Below are 17,649 nucleotides of genomic sequence, written 5' to 3' on the forward strand. Positions count from 1 at the left end.
GACAGTGGCATGGTGGATAGGGGGAAGCCTCCAGCGAGGAACAAACGAAGATGCAAACACCTGTGTCAACATTTGGAACTGGCTGGGTTTTAAGAAGGCTACCAAGAAGGATACCAAACTCTAAAACCATCAGGCAGATGTGGACAGATGTGGGTGGGCTGGGTGACCTACCTCCTACACACCTAATGTCTGAGGAACTCTGATGAATAAATAGGCAAGAAGTGACAGCTACACGCTTGGGGTAATGGCTGCTTTATCACCTTGTTGGGGTTTTCGCCCTTGACAGAAAGTAGCCATCAGCTCCCTGCTCACAAAAGCACATGGCAGATGTTTGAAAATGAAGGAGGTAACTCACTCACTCAGGGACTGTTTGGGTAGGATAGGTAGTATAAGGATATGTGGAATGGGAGGTCATCTGGTTCATTAACATATTTGGTTAACAACTACTCAGTATAAAATAACAAGTAACAGGGAAAAAGATGGATTACGCGCAGGCACACAAACATTAACGAGCAGGTGATGACAGAGACAATATTGAAGACCAGAAGTCTTTGGTCACTACAGGAACTAATGCCATTAAGGGAACTACTCAGACCTAGCTTTGAAGAGATTCAACCTGTACTTTGTCACCGGTAAGAAAGGAGAAACATAATTATTGTACATACTATGGAATATTTGAGGGTGCTTGCAGAATTGTGTGAAACAGAAGGGATTGTGGATTATGTGGATTGTGGGATTATGCAAACATTATTATGGGAAATGTAGAGGAGGGGCCAACAGCACAAAATGGGAAGGATCTGGGAGGAACAAACACAGGGAAATGCAGGGCGAGGGGAATGAAAAGGGCAATTGAGCTTAAACAGGCTGTTGGTGGGTACACTTTTCTGACGAAGTCCTGAACCTGATCACCACTGTCTAGCCTTTCTTCTTATTAAATCGTTTTCTTAACTATTTTTGTATAATTCACCCTCTGTCCTATGTGTAAGACTGCTCTGAAGTCCAAGTGTCAGCAACTGCACAACAGGCTGCAGGTTGCAGGGCCAGACACCAGCAACTAGAGAGATCATGGCATATTTTTATCTTCCTAGTGAATTTAAACCTGTACTTATCATAGGTATATGTGTAATTTGCTAGCAAAATTCAATCTGGACTAGCCAACAAACAACCAGTGAGTATAAGCAGACCTGTACCTGGGAAGACAAGGCCTGAGTCAGTGGCAGGTAAGGGGCTCAAGGTCCAGGCACAACCAGAGCCGAGGCCTGCAAGGCAGTCCAGGCAGCGGACATTGAGGCTGAGATAATGTTTGAGGGATCTATGGCCATGGGGTACTTGTGAGACAAGTGTGGGTGCATGCCTCCATTCTGACAGCAAACACCAAGATGGATTAGCTGGTGAGGAGGAGACCTGCACGTGGGGTAAGAAGCCCAGAGCCCAGATAATCAGACAGGGTTAGAGGTCATGGCAATGTTCAAAGGCTCCATGGATGTGGCTATGCTTCTGGAAGTAACAGCCAGGATCTGTGCTTTCGCTAGTGGACTTCAACCCCAATCCAATTTGTCACCCTAAATGGAACACAAGAGTACCCCAGTCCTTAACCTTTAACGTCTTAAGAACGGGCTTTAGGGCAGAGCGCTGCCAGGGACACTGCTGCTGCTAACACCGCCCTCTCCGCCTGGCTCTCCCAGGGTACGGGGATCAGAGCGGGGGTCAGAGAGGCAGTCTCCTTTTTTGAAGAGCCCTGAGCGGCCTGGGGCTACTGCCAAGGAATCCCTTTCATTGCTCCTCCAGCAGAGCCACTGCGATGCATGCATGAGCTTTACCTCAGGTGCTCTGCAGCATCGTACCTTCCTACGTAGCTTGGAGCAGCAAACGTGGAGGAAGCTGTCATTACAATGCTATTGTCAGAGCTAGCAGTAACCCAGGGAGGCAACTTAAGAGTGGGAAAAGAGAAACACTTGTCCACTCCCCCGCTCACTTTCCAGCTTCCAGAACAGAAGGGAAGCAGCAACGTGGAGGCCAAATCCCATCTTTAATTTAGCACATGGGAGCCAAGAAGTGCTTCACTTCCCCCACTCCCAGAAACTGAGTGCACTATTAAGCTCAGTAGGCAGGAGAGCTACAAAGAAAACTGTGAAGAATGGCTGGGTTTCAGATAATTAAGAGGGGAGTTGTGTGAGAAATGGCCAGGCTTCACAAAGAACTGTGGGGGAGGATATTGGGACCTTTTGGGGAGTGAAATCTTGCAAGACCTGCAGGGCTGAGCTTACTGTCTCAGTGATGCCATAAGAGGCTGAAATGACCCAGGTAAGAGCATCAGAATACCAAATTTGGTTATGGATATAGCACAACTGGGACCAATGGGGAAGAAATAATAAAGGGCAGATTTACCTGGGAGGTGAGAAGGGGGGAGAAATGGAGGGATAATGACAGAGAAGAACAAGCACAGGAAAATGGAGAAGATGGGCATAAAAAGAGTCAGTTGCATGTAAGTACACTCTTGAGCCCTGCACACGATCACTGCAGTCTATCCTATATTCTAACTAAATTATGTTCTTAACTTTTGTGCAATGTTACTCCGTCACACAAATGAGGGTGCTGCAAGGGCTAAGTGTAAGCAACTTTGAAAACAAACTTCAGGTCACTGGGCCTGCAGGTCTAGATGCCAGCAACTGGAAAGCCTGAAAAGCAAGAGGTCTAAATGGCAGCAACTGGAGGGACCACAGCCATAGTACTTGTAGGTCTAAACATCAACAACTGGAGAGGCTGGACGGTACATGTGAGAGGTCTAAACATCAGCAACTTGAGGGACCAGGGTGTATTTACATTTCCACAGCATCCTGAGAAGTGACAGAAGTGAGTAGGAGGAGACCATCATTTAGAAACACTGAGTCTGAGATGCTGCGTAATTTGCCCAAAGTCCAGGAATGGATGTTAAACAGACTTAGAGCCCATGCTGATATATAAGAGGTCTATTAACATGGGGGGTGCCTGGAAATCTAGAGAGGATTCTATAGTGAATGTCAGTCATGATGAACCAGAAAGGAAGAACAAGATTGGGCTATCCGTATTGTTGTTTATGTGAGTGGTATAGGTGTTTATGAGGATATGATAAAGCCAGTTGCTCTGTGGTTGCCTGCATGGCCAACCATTAGATTTTCCTGTTTCTGCACGCCCCTCTTGAATGCATGCTCAGCCTTGCTACTGGCCAGACCTGCAGACAGGAACAGCAGCAGCCGCATCCATGAACCAGGACAGAGAAACATCTCTCAGGTCTGAAAATACACAAAACTAGCTTTCAGCAACCAGGAAAGAGGAACCCTTGGATCCCAGAGTCCATTGGATTGAGCAGCTCTCATCCTTAACAAACGGAACTTAGAATAGAGCTGAAGAAATGATGCTTATAGTATCAGAAACAAAACAACTTTCACTGAAGTATCCTCTAGGCAGTAATTAAAAAGAAGAGTAGACTTGTACAAGACCAGTCAAGCCTCAGTTTTTCACAATAAGTCAAATTCCCTTTAAAACAGGACACAAGAGATAGATGTGGGAGAATAACATGTCGTGCTTGGACATGGTATGCTCCAGGAGCATAGTACCGAAAAGCATTTGAGCACATTAAAACCCTAAGTTAGAAACTGTAACTTTCAGACTGCCTATGAATTTATGAAAGACATGCTTCCAGAAAAAAAAAATAAAATCCATTGCCAGATGCTGTAAGAAATGTTGATATGTAGCTTAATTAATGTAGACTGAATAACTTGTACTGTGGACAGTGATATGTTTTTTATAAGCCACTCAGTGACAGCTGCTGGAGTAAATTAACTAGAAAGAAACGCAGTCCTGTATTAGCATATACAAGCACAGGCTTTCTTATAAACGGGAAATTGCAAGACAGGAAAAAGTATTATATTTTATTTTCCTATATTCTGTCTCCAAAGAAGTGACACACCTTCTCAGGTGCACATGGAAGCACAACATGATGCTAGAGTGAACAGCTACGTGGAAATGAAACTTTTGGAAGAATAGGAATTTTACCCAGAGCCAGGGAAATGATAATATTAGTGTCAAGTATTTTCTTTGTCTACAGGCAGTGCTTTATAGTACAAGATCTGTTTATTCTAAGCAACTGGACCATAAATGAATAATTTTGAAAAGGATGTTTCAGCTATTGGCTAGTTTTGTCTTTGTTCAAGGCAAGAAAGAAGACGTGCTCCAAGCCTAATAAAAACATGCTGAAGACAGTCATGGCTAACATGACGGACAGCAATTAAAAGGCTGTGGCAGAATTTCATGACTCCCAGCCAACATGCTGGCAGCCCTCTCTCATGGAGAGGAAGATTGCTTGGACGTACATGGAAATCTATAGGCCGGGGCAGAAGTTAATTCAGCCTGGCACCTGCTGTTTTGATTTTCAATCCTGACTTTTACACATATTGTCATGTAGGGACTCCAAAGGATCTGCAACAGGATGTAAAGCAAGTCTGGGAATCCTGAGCAAAGTCACTGAATGTTCACTAATACTATCAATGAGTTTTTGAATTCACTAACAAGGAAACACCATAGGTCAGACCTCTAAATTCCTACGGAATAAACTTTCTTCATACTAGTCTCGATGTCTTCACACGAGTAACCTGGAAAAACCTGAAACTCACCTCATTGTCTCTAGTACCCCACAGTCCTATATGCAGTGTCACACAGACTTGTACAGAGAGAAGCTGATGACCTTTTTAACAGCCAAAACAACATAGCTCTGCCTTTGTATGCAGTTACACTAGCGCAGTCCTCTAGAAGTGACTGGCTTCTCATGGAGGCAAAGCTTATGCCAACACAAATAAAGCAAGAGTACTGCTTTAACTAGCAGCACCATTAAAATGAGATGAGTTTTGTGAACAGAAGCAGGGGACATACTAGAGAAACAACACAAAAGTAATTAAATTACTCTTTACCTGAGTTTGACAACTAGAAGAGAAACCTAACAAGCACGCTCCAGACCTAGGTTTGAAGCTGCCTGCTTGCATGATTTCTTCCAATGTGTCTTTCACACTACTGGTGACAGAAATTCAACCTAACGTGACAATACAGGCTAAAAGACAACCTGAACTAGAACAACTTGAACTGCTTTCCTCTCTTAGTTGTGAAAACATTAAAACTGAATTTTTGTTCAGCTGAAACCAAAACATCCCAGTTCAAAGTAATGACTTGACTGGAGGGTAGTTTGTGTTTTTTTTTAAAGAAAGGTGAATTACTCGTGTTAGAGGTGATGCGTACCTGGTGCGGCCCGCAGAGCAGCACTGCACACTGTATTCTCCTCTTTTTTCCCCCATTTCCCCCTGTTTCCCCCCCCCCAGGACCACACCACACAACCGCAGCTCCCGGGCCCCCCTCTCAGCGCCCAGGTGCCTCCTGCAGCCCCCGCCCGAGCCGGGGGGCTGGTTCCGCATCACCCACCCCGACCCGGAGCCGAGCCGCGCCCGGACGACCCGGGGGAGCCCAGCTCAACCCCCAGCGCCCTCAAACCCACGCGGGTGCCCCCCCCTCACCCCAGACCCCGCCGGTCCCCCCGCGCTCACCTCCCCGCGCCGCCCGCCCGCCGGCCCCGCGGGGCGCCGCCATTTCGCCGCTCCCTTCCCTCCCTCCCTCCACGCTCCGCCCCGCCGCCGCCTCCCTCCCCCGGCGGCCGCGGGGCCGGCCGGGGCTCGTAGTCCCCCCCCGTGCCGCCGGCGGCGAGGGGCGCGGCCGCGGCGAGGCACTACGTTGCCCGGCGTGCAGCGGGACGGCAGATATAAGTGGCTGGCGGCCGAGCGGCGCCTCTAGTCGGTCTGTCCGTCCGTGCGTCCGCCTGTCCGTGGGTCGGTCGGTCAGAACAATGCCTCAGCCGCCGGAGCCGGGCAGCCGCGGCTGAGGAGCAGCCCGCCAGGCGGAGCCGGCCGCCGCTCCGAGCGGAGCGGTGCCGCCGGCATGTGGATACCCACGGAGCACGAGAAGTACGGCGTGGGTGAGTGAGGGGCCGGGGGAAGGGGGAGCCGCGCCGGCCCCGCCGCGCCACCTGCTCGCCCCGGAGCTCCGGGAAGCGGCCCCGGGGACCGCGGCGAGCCGCCGGGAGGGGTCCCCGGGTCCCCGCCCCGCCGGGGGCCGCCGCGCATTGTTCGGTCCTGCCGAGCCGTGCCGGTCCGTGCCGAGCCGTGCCGCAACTTTGCCCCGGGGCAGGGCTCCGGAGCCCGCTGGATCGCTTTGTGCGGGGAGCGCTGTGACGGTGCGCGTCGGCTTTTTATATTTTCTCCCCCTTTTTGACAGCGCCGCGCCGCCTCGTCCCGCACAATGGCCCCGCTTGCCCGTGCCGAGCCGGGCGGCAACTTGGGCGAGCTGCTTGGCTAGCAGCAGCCCCGCTGGCCCCGGCGTCGGTGCCGCCTCGGCACCTCACCCAGGCGGGGCTGGGCTGCGGGACGCCCCCCGCCCGGGGGGAGCAGAGCCTTACAAACCTGGCTGGGACCCCCCGGGGTGGCTGGCTGGGGGTTAGCAGCCGAGTGTTTGGAGCTGCAGCCGTCCTCTCGGTCTGCTTGTTGTTGGGTTTTGTGTGCGTGCGTGTATTTCTTTTGTTTTGTTTTATTTCTTTATTTCCGAGAGCAGCACGCTGTTTCCCAATGGCAGCGCGTTTTCCGATTTATGAGATAAATGCGAGCACGGAGCATCTCTTAATACCACCGACAAGCACCGAACAGCCTTCCCCTTGTTTGAATAGCTGCCGCCCGGGCCGCTATGGAAGTGGTACGCGTTGAGGTGCTACCCCTCCGCCAACGTCCCCCTGTTCGGCAGAGCCTTTAGGTGGGTGAACGTGGCGGAGCTTTGTCCAGCTCCCCTCTCCTCACTCGGGAGGGCTCGGCTCGTGTTGCTGCGACCTCAGCTCGCTAAAGAGGCACACTCGTGGCTCCTCAATAGCCGGCTTTCTTTGGATCGGCCAGAAAGCGTAATTCGCCGAAAGAATCCTCCCTGGTTGTGCAGATATCGAAAAGGCACAAGCCGGTGCTTATTCTTGTTTAAATTCATTCCGTGGTTTTCTGCGATTCGCCTTCCAAGGGCTATTCAAGATAGTAACAAAAAGCCTCTGTTCGATTTGGGTCCGCTGTACCCCTGGGACAGGGGTGGCAGCATGGTTCGTACAGCCACCGCAAAATGATGGAAAATGGGTCTCAAGTCGTTATTTTCTCTCAGGGGCTGTGTTTTATGCTGTGTGCCAGCTCACCTGCATGATGAGTGCTATCTGCAAAATCTTCACACCCAATTACAGTGTCAGCTATTGTGCTGCCTGGCAGCGGTAGGGGAGGCTGGAGAAAGAGTTGTCTCTTGCTGTATAATTCTTTAAACTTTGATTTATGAAAGCTGCTTTACACAATCCTGCATTTTGTACCAAAGATCTACTTTTGTATGTTCCTTTTTAAAGTCGTGCTATTGCTGTGTTTCCAAGCAGTTTTTAAATAACAGTGTGTTTATCTGCCCTGGTAAAACGGGTGCATTATAAAACCCTTGGAGAATCCTGATTAGTTGTACCAAGCATATGTATCCTTTGTATAAAGAGCTCAGGGCTTGCATTAACATCAGACCTCATCTGCATTTTCAATCTGAATTTTGCAGCACATGCTGTGTGCTGCACATTTCTACTGTGACATGCCAAAATGGATGAATAACCAGGCAACAGCCACCTGGCTGCACTGAAGGGTTGCTGGTAGCCAGGTGGCTGTTGCTCGCTTGCACAGCCTGATCCCCACTTTGAGGAGCAGTTAGTGCAAGTAGCCATCTCTTCGATTTTTTTAAAACTTTTGCCTGCTAACCATCGATAACATATAATTGCCTTTTTCTGAGAAGGCTGTTTTACTCTGAGTTCGTTTGTTAGTAGCATACTGCCATGATGACCATTACACTTAGATGTGAGAGTCTTTGTACTGCAATTTTGTGGGTTTCATTTCTAAGGCAGTACATTTGGTCAGCTCTTTATTATCCCCCAGAATGCTAAATGTGAGGCACTGGAGCAGCTTGCCCAGAGAAGCTGTGGATGCCCCATCCCTGGAGCAGTTCAAGGTCAGGTTGGGTGAGGCCCTGGGCAACCTGATCCAGTGGGTGCCCATAGCAGGGAGGTTGGAGGTAGGTGATCTTCAAGGTCCCTTCCAACCCAAGCCATTCAGTGACTGAAGTAAGCGTTGAAATAGAAGTGCTTCTGAGAAAGTTTGCTTTGTCTGGGTTTTTGATACCTTTATTTGCCAAACAGAAGGTTAAACTTCTGTATTTCACTTTGATGCTTCGTTTGCATTGAATTATCCCCTCAGCTGTTGTGTCAAACTAGTGACAGCATCACACAAAGCATCCACCAGTCAGTTACGTGGAGCATGTAGCACAATGCGTGCTGATGTAGGGGCAGGAGAGGTAAGCTTTTGTGGGTTTCTTGGATTGCTGTTAACAGTAGCTAAAACTGGTAGATGTCAAGTGGAGTTGGCTCAAATACATTGCATGCTGTTCTATACGGGCTTGGAACATAACAGCACAATATTGTTTAGAACAATAACCAAATCCTTTGTTAAAGTGAGTCATTTAAGACTGTGTAGCTGTGGATCTTCTGCAGGCAGCAAATCAGCAAGTGCAGCTTTCAAAGTTGATTCTTGCTGGCTGGTGCAAACTGGAAACTTCTAGCTGTAATAAACTTAAAAAATAAATAAATAAATAAATCACAAGAGTAAATGATTATTTTGTAGATGCTGTCTGGGGTAAAGATAGAAGTTCTGTTAGGCAGTCTGGATGTAAAGGATCAGTTTTTCTCTTTACCTCACCAGCTCTGCATACTGCTGTACTGTCTGTGGTCTTTGATTTACCTGCACCTTGTGAATCAAACCTCAGGTTTGATTAACCTGAATGTGAACCTTGCATTTATGCTGTCTGCAATGTAGGTGGCTTACTTTTGTCTGGTAAGCACATCACTTGCCAAATTTTGTTGGGAAGGCATTTTTCAGATTAGGATGGAAAGATCAGAGAATAATTAAGCAGTTGCTGAATGCCTCATCTAATTTATAGGTGGCATGTTGTTCCAGGTCCTGAAGTCATTCCATGTAGCATAATCTACCAATTTAGCTCAGAAGTTTAAATAGTGCTTGATATTTTAGTGTGGTTAAGCTATAAATCTGGCTTCCCGAAGGGGTGTGAAGTGTGGCTATCTCCCATTTTATAGAGGGAAACAGAAGGATTAAATGACTTTGTGCTATAAGCTGAGGTTTATGGGAGGAATAAGCCAGGAGTGTATTAGTTGATCACAGGGGCCGTATTGATTGGCACACAGCAAAAGCCGAATCAATTGGCTTGTGCCCCATTCTTCTGAGTTGCAGTTGGACGAGTCTCACTGGCAATCCTGTTGAAAGCTGCTGAGATATCTTTGTCTTCATGCTGCAATCACTTTTTTTTGACTTTGAGGTAACATTACTGTAAGTGAGCTTGTTGTTGAGCTAAACAAACCAACAAAAGACCAAGACTGTGGTGTGGCCACTGTCATGATGTATCTGTCATAAGAATGCTAGGCATCTAATATAATGTGGTTTGTTTAACATGTGCTTCATCAACTTCTCTTCCATCCCTCCCCAAGCAGTACAAACAGTGCTCTTATTTCCCTTCTCCTATGTTGATCTTGCCTCACAGTTTTATGTGGAATTCAGTTTGCATTTCTGCCTTACGCTAATACAACTTCTAATAATGAACCTGCAACAAGCTGCCTAAATCTCTGTTTAGAGGTGAGGCCAGGCAAAGCACGGTGCTTGTTGGGGCTTATGAACCCCTTTTGGCTAGGGAGCAGGCGGGGTGATCTTTGTCTTCTTGTTACAGCATGGACTGTTTGGGGCTGGTCACCTGCAGGGAGGTGAATGTGGGGTGGTACGGGGCATGGAGGCTGAACCTAGCAGGACATCCATGCTCCCTCCACACCCGGGGGCAGTGGGAGCCCATTCCCATTTCATGAAATACTCCCCAGGTTCTAGCTCTTTGAGATAAAAGACGCGTGGGCCTTATATTATCACGGAGGGTTTCATACCCATTTAGGATGACAGTCAAATAAAAATGACACTTTACTGGTCTTCTACATAAGCAATAACTATCAGTATCTTCCAGAAATGATCTCAGCTTACAGCTTTTGGACTAGAAGTAACTAACTGCTTTCTGTTGGAGAGCAGAACATAAAGGATAAGATTTTAAAAGCCAGGTCATAAGACTAGCCCTAACTTACTTCTGTGATTGTGAAATCAGTGAAATTGCATTAAAATAAGACTAACACAAGATTTATTTTTTTAAATGGGTTTTTAATGGTTGCTTCCAAACACCTAGAGTCTTTGGTATGGGTGTAATCTGAATGTCCTTACCATCGCCTGAGGACAACCCAGAGCTGGTTGGTTCCTTAACACCATCTTACATAGCTCCCGTCAGAGTTTTCATCTTTCCTGTTCACTGTGTATATGGAGCTACTAGGGGAAAATTTAAGACTGATGTTACGGCGCTGGCAGCTGTATACTAATGACACTGTCTTTTTCTTCCCGTTCAATTGTATTGAGCTTTTTGTCACCATTCACCTTTTTCAGTGTTGGACTTGTGTGGCTACTAGCTGGGCAAGATTTAGCCAAAAGACAATGGAGCAGTGGTGAATTAAATAGCGCAAGGAGCGAAGGCTGATGGAGTCTGTGACTGCTTCTGGGAGCTCAGACAGCACATGATGCAGTCACTAAATTCTCTTGTCAAGGAGGCTACATCTGTTATTTTACTATTATCATGCAGATAGTGGAAACTTTTTGCAGTGCTGTGAGGTTGTCTGCCAGAACTGCCTTTTGATACAGCTTCTTGCTTCCCTCACCTGCAGCCAGGAAATAAAACCTCAATATAAAAGAGGATTTCACGTTTACAGACTAGTTCAAGGTGAACGTGTTATTTACCACTTTCCATAGTTTCCAGCCCATTTGAGTGTAATTCACTGTGCAGGTTTTGGTCTATAAATTCTCTGTAATTTGAGTCTTGGGATCAGGGAATATCCTGAAGAGAGCAGTTTGAGATCTTGGATCACTTGAGGTACTTGAATAGATGCAGCCACTGATGGAGCTTCCAGCAAAAACCTCTCATCCCATGGGAGAAGTGCTGCTTCATTTCTTTAGGTTGAGCAAGTACGAGTGGTGTTTGTGTGGGTTTTGGTTTTGTGCTGCAGGATTGGTAGTTGATTCTGTGAAGGTATAGGGAAACCTATATATAACCCCTCAAAGTCCTCTCGAGCCTGTCTTGGTGGTTTTGCAAAGAAGGGTAGAAATGCAAAGATCTTGCTTCACTCTGTCTGGAATTGTTTGTTACTGTTTATTTTTGCATGTCCTTTTGTGAGGAATTGGGCAAAACGCCTTCTGAGGTGACCACTGTCCAATTTCCAGTTGGAAGCCAGAGATTAACCCAGAGGGAGATACCATTTTTGTTTCCTAGTTTGCATTGGTGGTAGGAAGGGTCTAACACAAATGTAATACCCACATTTAGTAGTTTTGAGGGACAATCAATAGAAATACAGGGACATGTATGTCTAGGAAGGGTTTTGAGAGGCTTAGTCTGCGCTACTTTCTCAAGGCCTAGTCAACTCTGTCTCTTCTGAAGGATGTTTCCCAGCGTGGTCGTCAACATGCTGGTAACAGAGCATCTGCGACCTCTGTAGTCAGTGCTACAAAGTTTTCAGCATTGGAGTACGGTTTTCGTCTTGGATCTATCATTATGTGTATATGAATATTTGCTGAGACTGTTTTATCTCGGAGCCAAATAGCTCCAGTTACTTCATCCTTTCCTTGTAGGCCATGTTGGTCTTATCCTTGACCTTAACCTGTGTCCAAAACTGGACCGAGAAGCTCGATCAGGCAGAGCAGGAGAACCTTTCAGTGTGTTCCCCAGGCAGGGTGCCTGCCTGTCACTCCCACTGTGCTGTCTGTGCCTTCTGCAGCAGCATCACGCTGGCTCATGTTCAGCTGGGAACCACAGAGCAGTCCTTCAGATCCTTTTCTGGGGTATGCCTGTCTAGGCAGTCATTCTCCCATCCCGTATTTGTCAGCTGATTACTTCTGCTCATGTGTGACACTTTGCATTTGTCCTTAATGAACCGCACCTTATTTTTTCCATACTATTTCTCCTGGTTTTCAGCTGTGCTGGCTCCCAAGTTTCCCTTCTCACGTAAGCCTGTTGGAAGCACCTTGTCTGACAGCTTTGTTGTGAGAGATGCAGTTTAGGAACCGTGCTTGCTAACAGAAGCAGAACTTGCTAACAGAAGCAGTGCTTGACGAGCTACTGAAAGACACTTGGATGCCACCTGGATTTGCCATTAGTTTTGGATCTCTGTATGTTTAAAGGGAATGTTTTCTTCAGATCTTTACAAAAACAAAAGACTGAGGTGATAGGTACTTTCTGTCTATCTTCATAATGCATGTTTCTCATTGTTCCGAATGCATGCTACATTTTATGTAGTTTAAATAGGATGTGATAAGTTGTCAACTGTGCTTTCTTAGGCACCTGAAATGTTTATTTTGAAAATAATGCTGATCTAACTTCCAGATGCTCTGGGGTGGATGTAAGAGCTGCAAACAGTGCAGCTCTGAAAGTCACCTGTGATGGGGACAAAGAAAGAAGCTTGGATTTTGCACTTTGTAATGCATTGTGCTTGCTGGCTTCTGTTTTCTTGAGTAGGAAAATGGGATAGAATCTAATAAGAGTTTTGTAGGGATTTAAAAAAATCAGTTCTGGTATGGGATGAAGCAAGATGATGTGCTCTTGAAGGAGTGCTAATACAAAGGAAACCCTGCTGATACGGATTGCATGTTTCATCTTTCCCCAGTTAAGGAACCAAGTCATTTTTTTTGATTCACATGTGATATTTATCTACTTCTTTAATAAGAACAGCTGGAATTATTATAACTGAAAGTAAGGAAGTCTTCTTACTGGGCTCTCCAGTACTTTGAGTTTTGTTGTGTTGGTAGTTTGTGTGTGGAAAAACACAACAGGAAAAAGGAATAAACCCCCAGATTGGGTCATTGGTTAGCAGAGCTCAGAATAAGTTGTTTGAAGGATGACTTAACTTTATTTCAGTTTTACTGAATTTTTGAATACTGAATTACTGGATTTTGTCTGCTTTGTCTGCTTTTGGCCTTGCAGGGCTCTGGGAGCGGGTGGTGGCTGATCTCATGCAGTCAGGAGGTAAATGCTGAGCTTGTGCTGCTTTTCTGGCAGCAGAGGAGGAACGGGGTGCCCTTTCTCAGTCGCTGCTAGCTATTTCTCCATTCGGTTTTTGGTATTGCTTGCACTGAACTTAAAACTTCTGAGATTGATTTAGAAATGCAAAATGGTTCTTAACCATAAAGATCATCTGTATACTGACACCTTTTCTTCAGTAATTTGCATTGAATGTATGTGAATCTGTAGATGCTGGGGATAAGAGGTGGGCATGAACTGCAATAGGGGCTCTTCTGTGACAAGTTACTGGTTTTTTTATTTTTTAATAAAGCATTTTTATTTTACTATCAAAACCCATTAACTATTCAATGAGATATTTCATGTTCTGAAGTTATTTTAAATTACAAGTTGCAGTGCAAAAAGTAACTGATTGCTCCACAAAGCCTTGTTTCAACTTGCCTACAGAACAACATAATGAGTGAAGGATGCACAAGATGCCTTGTGGAGAAAGTTGTATTTCTGAGGCTTTGTTTTCTTATATAAATTGAATGCAAGTTAGCTGCAAAAATTGCATTACTTAAGAATCATACAAACAGCAAATGGGAATTGATTCCTAATAACGTGGAAGGCTATATAACTATGAAACCATTATTTTTCTGTAAGGTAGAATTACTGTTTTTCTAGGTAATGTTCTCTGTGAAATCAGATACATTTCTGAGGAAAAGTTCTCTGTAAAGGTGGTAATTTGATTTTTTTTGAGTGTAATGTCTTCTAATTATTTTTTTGTAAAAGAAATAGTGGCCTTGGAAAACTGAAGTGTCATTAGTGATTGATTAAGGCACCTCTGATTCCATGGGCACAGTGGAGAGACACTCCCTGAAATGACATGGTAGAGAAATCGCTTTTAGGTTGTAAGTGCTCACTTCTGGTAAGTGATAGTGGTAGCTTTTGTAAAGAATAAAGTTGGCTAATACTTTGTAACTTAAAAGCATGTGTAAAGCTGCTTTTCTCGCAGCTGTTAGTTCTGTGAGGATAAGGAGCTTGACATGCAGCTTCTGCCTTTGCATGGGATTCAGAATTGCTCCTTTCTGGTGTTAACATTATCCTCTCTAATTATGGTAAAGGAAGAAGAAATCTGAATATGTATTTTTGAAATGATTTACTGGATAAGTGCTTGCAGAGCTGCAGTGTTATTCACGGTTAATAGTGGAAACTTCTTGAACATTCGTCACTTATCTGTCTCTTCCCTATTCCTTCACCTTCCCCCCCTTCCCCAGCTTCCTTCCTTTTTTGGTTTGTAAAGCTTCAGACTAAAAGAAAAAAAAAAAGAGGAAATCCTAAGGTGGAAAACAACGGAAGATCACTGCTCTTCTATTTCAGTGTAAGAGCACATGTCAGTGCTGTAGAGAGTTCATTGCTTCAGCTATACTTGCTTCTCTTCCTCCACCCGCCCATATTGGAATGAAATTGAATAGCTAATTATAACTGAGGCCAAAATGCTGTGACTTCCTGGTATCCTTTCTTCTGCTTGGGATAACAAAGGACCCAAAAGCTAAATCTCCTTTCTCACTGGGCCAGCTGTAGTTTTGAGTGCTCAGCTGTGTCAAACAAACAGGCTTATTCCTGTCTCTTGCCAAGTTAGAGGTAAAGTAAGGGTACAGGTATCTGCCCACACATACTTTGCCATTATATTAATCTTAGGAAAATGTGCTAATGATAGTAGTATGCGTTCCAAGTTACACGTTTTCCAGTTACTTATATAACAAGAAAGTTAAATTTTGTACTTAAATTTTTTTTTTGCAAATCGGATTGGAAGACAAAATATTTGGATATAGTCCTTTCTGCATGCAAGTTAGGCTTTTTGTAATTTAATTATCTAAGGCCGTTGAAAAATTTCTTACCACCAATTAATTGAAAAAGTAGTAAAAGATGCTGAAAATAGGTAAAATTTTAAAATAATACGGACTTCCAGGAAAGTGTGTGGTGTTCTTGCATGTCAGAGGCAACTGTTGGTTTAGAGTTTAATCCTCTTTGAAGGTTGTATTTTGAGATGTGCTTTGTTAAACAATATTCAGAGGAATCTGAGATAACAGGCTTCCCAAGTTCTGATTTAGGGTAGTATGGAAATCCCTCCTTCCACAGTCACCTGCAGAGTTAACATTTTTTTTTAGGTTGCCCTCTGTGGTTTCTTCTGGAAAACACTGTGATTCTGTTTATTTTTTCTTCCCCTGCTTAAGTAAGTGGTAGCTTTTTCTCAAGCTATGCAATTATAATCTGCTCTAAGAAGCAGTATTTAAAGCTTTTTCCCTTGGTGAAGAGCATTGGCTTCCTAGCAGCGGGAAGGATGTGTGGGGTCAGTTCTGCTGCTGCTCCCTGTCTGTTCAGTGTTAGACCACAGCCATGGCTTTTGCTTTTTCACGTTTAAACGTGGTCATGCTTGCTTACGTTCAGAAATTTCACTGGGAAGCCTGAGATTCAAAAATTGTTGGGTTTTGATGTATTTACATGCAAAGGAAAGTGTTTTGTTTCAGTTCTGCAGAGTGTTCTGCTGAATAGGCTGGGGCTGGAAAAGAAATGCATCTAAAAATGTGTATTTAATAGCTGTATTAAGAAATAACACCAGTTCTGAAGGTGATTGAGATAAAGTACAGAGGTTAGTTGTTACATTAAATAGGTACAAATTGTGTGGTTTCTTTTTTTCCCTAAAACATTACAAAAAAGCAACTTGTTAAACAAAGAAAGTGCAACTGTAACTGTAGAATTGCCATGAAAACCAAAGCGATTTCTCCTACAAAGATCCCTTTGGATTTATATGTATAAATAATGTTTCTAGCTCTTTTGTGAGCAGCCAGCTAACTGCTTTATATGTGGAAATGTCTTCAACGTGGTTGTGATGCTGATGGAGATCTTAGCACCATATCGCTTTCTCACCTCTGAGTGCGGTTTCCTCAGCAGAACCGTGGCCAAATAGCAAGAGGCTGCTGTGGAAAGGCTTGGTCTTAGAGAAGCAAAGGTAGAGAGTCAAGATATTTAACCCCTAGGTGTTGAATAGACTGTTTTAAATTAACAAGCTACATTTTTTTGTTAATCTCTGAAATTGATCTATTGTTTGCAGAACTGTCGTAGGTTTGGCTTTTTAATGGCCCACATAAAACACCTTTTACGCTTTTATGGACCTTATGCAAAAGTTCAAAAGCACTGTAGACTACAAATACCGGGTTTTGTGTAGGCTGTGCACAGTTATGGTACCATATGTTAGAATAATTCAGGAAACTTGCAATAACATTGCCTTGAATACAAGGAAAGAGCTTAGGTGAGCTGAGTGTCATTGCGTGGGGGTCAGCGCAGGCATGGCCTGGCTGGGCCAGCTCTGGGACCGTCCTGGCTCCGGCCTTGCTCTCCCCCAGCCTTCTGCTTTTGTAACAAGCAGTTGGGAGCAGCTTATCTGGCTGACAACAAACTGCCCTTTTGGCAGGGAGGGATTCCTCCGTGCCAAACCAGAGATCAGCACCTCGAGTTGGGCTGGGGCTGCCCCCCACAGTAGGCCGGACCCCAGGGCTCCTCACCAGCCTTGCTGGAGTGCCTTGCAGCCGCAGCGTGGTGCCGGGCTGCTGCTGGCATCCGCGGGCAGCTGCCAGGGCTTCTCTGCGTGGTGCTGGACCTGGCTCCATCAGGTGAAGTAGACTTGACAGTAAGCTACAGCCCAGTGAGAAGTTTAGTTAGCCTGTCAAGAAATACATTGTTGTTTTTGTGGGGCAGGGACAAATAATGAGTCGAAGTAGGTGGTTTAGTTTTGTCTTCTCATCCTGCTGCAGTGGTCTGGAATCGTGAGTGTGCTGTTTTCTGAACCTACTGCTGCTTCAAAAACTTCTGCAAATTTTAGGCCATTCCCACTTGTTAGTGCTATTCAGATGGCTTTAATTTGAGCACTTTGACTAGCTCTTTCCTATTGTACGGGCTGCTCATTAAGCCATCCTTGCTTTCAGACTGTCTCCACGTGCAGCAAGCAGAGCTGTCTAAGCACGTGTCTTGGAAACTAAGTTGGGATCGACTCTTGTCAACTCTGAGCAGGCAACTAAAATGCAATTTGAGTGTCACAAGGTAAGAAACTAAACTCTGAAGTTGCAACTTCAGTTCTGTTGATACAAGGTCATCTAATTTTTTCAGGGAGCAAACTCTGGAAAAAGATAGAACCAAGAACTAGTAAGTGTACTGTGAGAGTTCAGTGAAATGTAAGCAACTAAGTAAATCAAAATGAGCACAAATGTGACACTTATGACATCCTTTCAAGGGTTCTGTGTCTCATTGTTGCACCCCAAACTGAAGCGGTCAAAACTTGAGTCCTTTCAATATAGTATGGGAAAGGAAAACAAAAATTTCTGCTTAGTATAAGCAAAATATATTTTATAATAACATATTTATGTGGTTGATAGAAGACAACTGAGTACC

The 17,649-nt window shown here is 45.1% G+C and overlaps 2 protein-coding genes across 4 annotated transcripts in view; one reads left to right on the forward strand and one right to left on the reverse strand.

Annotated features, from left to right (window-relative positions):
• ZNF277 (zinc finger protein 277) overlaps positions 1-5,661 on the reverse strand; it is a 57,342-nt gene extending 51,681 nt beyond the window's left edge. Inside the window, exon 1 of one of the 2 annotated variants that reach the window (XM_083800834.1) lies at positions 5,571-5,661. In XM_083800834.1, coding sequence (XP_083656960.1) covers positions 5,571-5,613 — 43 coding nt within the window. In that variant the 5' untranslated portion in view covers positions 5,614-5,661. The remainder of the gene's footprint in view (positions 1-5,570) is intronic. The other variant, XM_083800833.1, reaches the window with a different exon arrangement.
• A 30-nt stretch (positions 5,662-5,691) lies between these two features.
• Positions 5,692-17,649, forward strand: part of DOCK4 (dedicator of cytokinesis 4) — a 251,424-nt gene continuing 239,466 nt past the window's right edge. For both annotated transcript variants that reach the window (XM_083800778.1, XM_083800781.1), the window contains exon 1: positions 5,692-5,995. In XM_083800778.1, coding sequence (XP_083656904.1) covers positions 5,959-5,995 — 37 coding nt within the window. In that variant the 5' untranslated portion in view covers positions 5,692-5,958. The remainder of the gene's footprint in view (positions 5,996-17,649) is intronic.

The sequence above is a fragment of the Anser anser genome (assembly GCF_964211835.1).
Source record: "Anser anser genome assembly, chromosome: 1".
Taxonomy (NCBI): Eukaryota; Metazoa; Chordata; class Aves; order Anseriformes; family Anatidae; genus Anser; species Anser anser.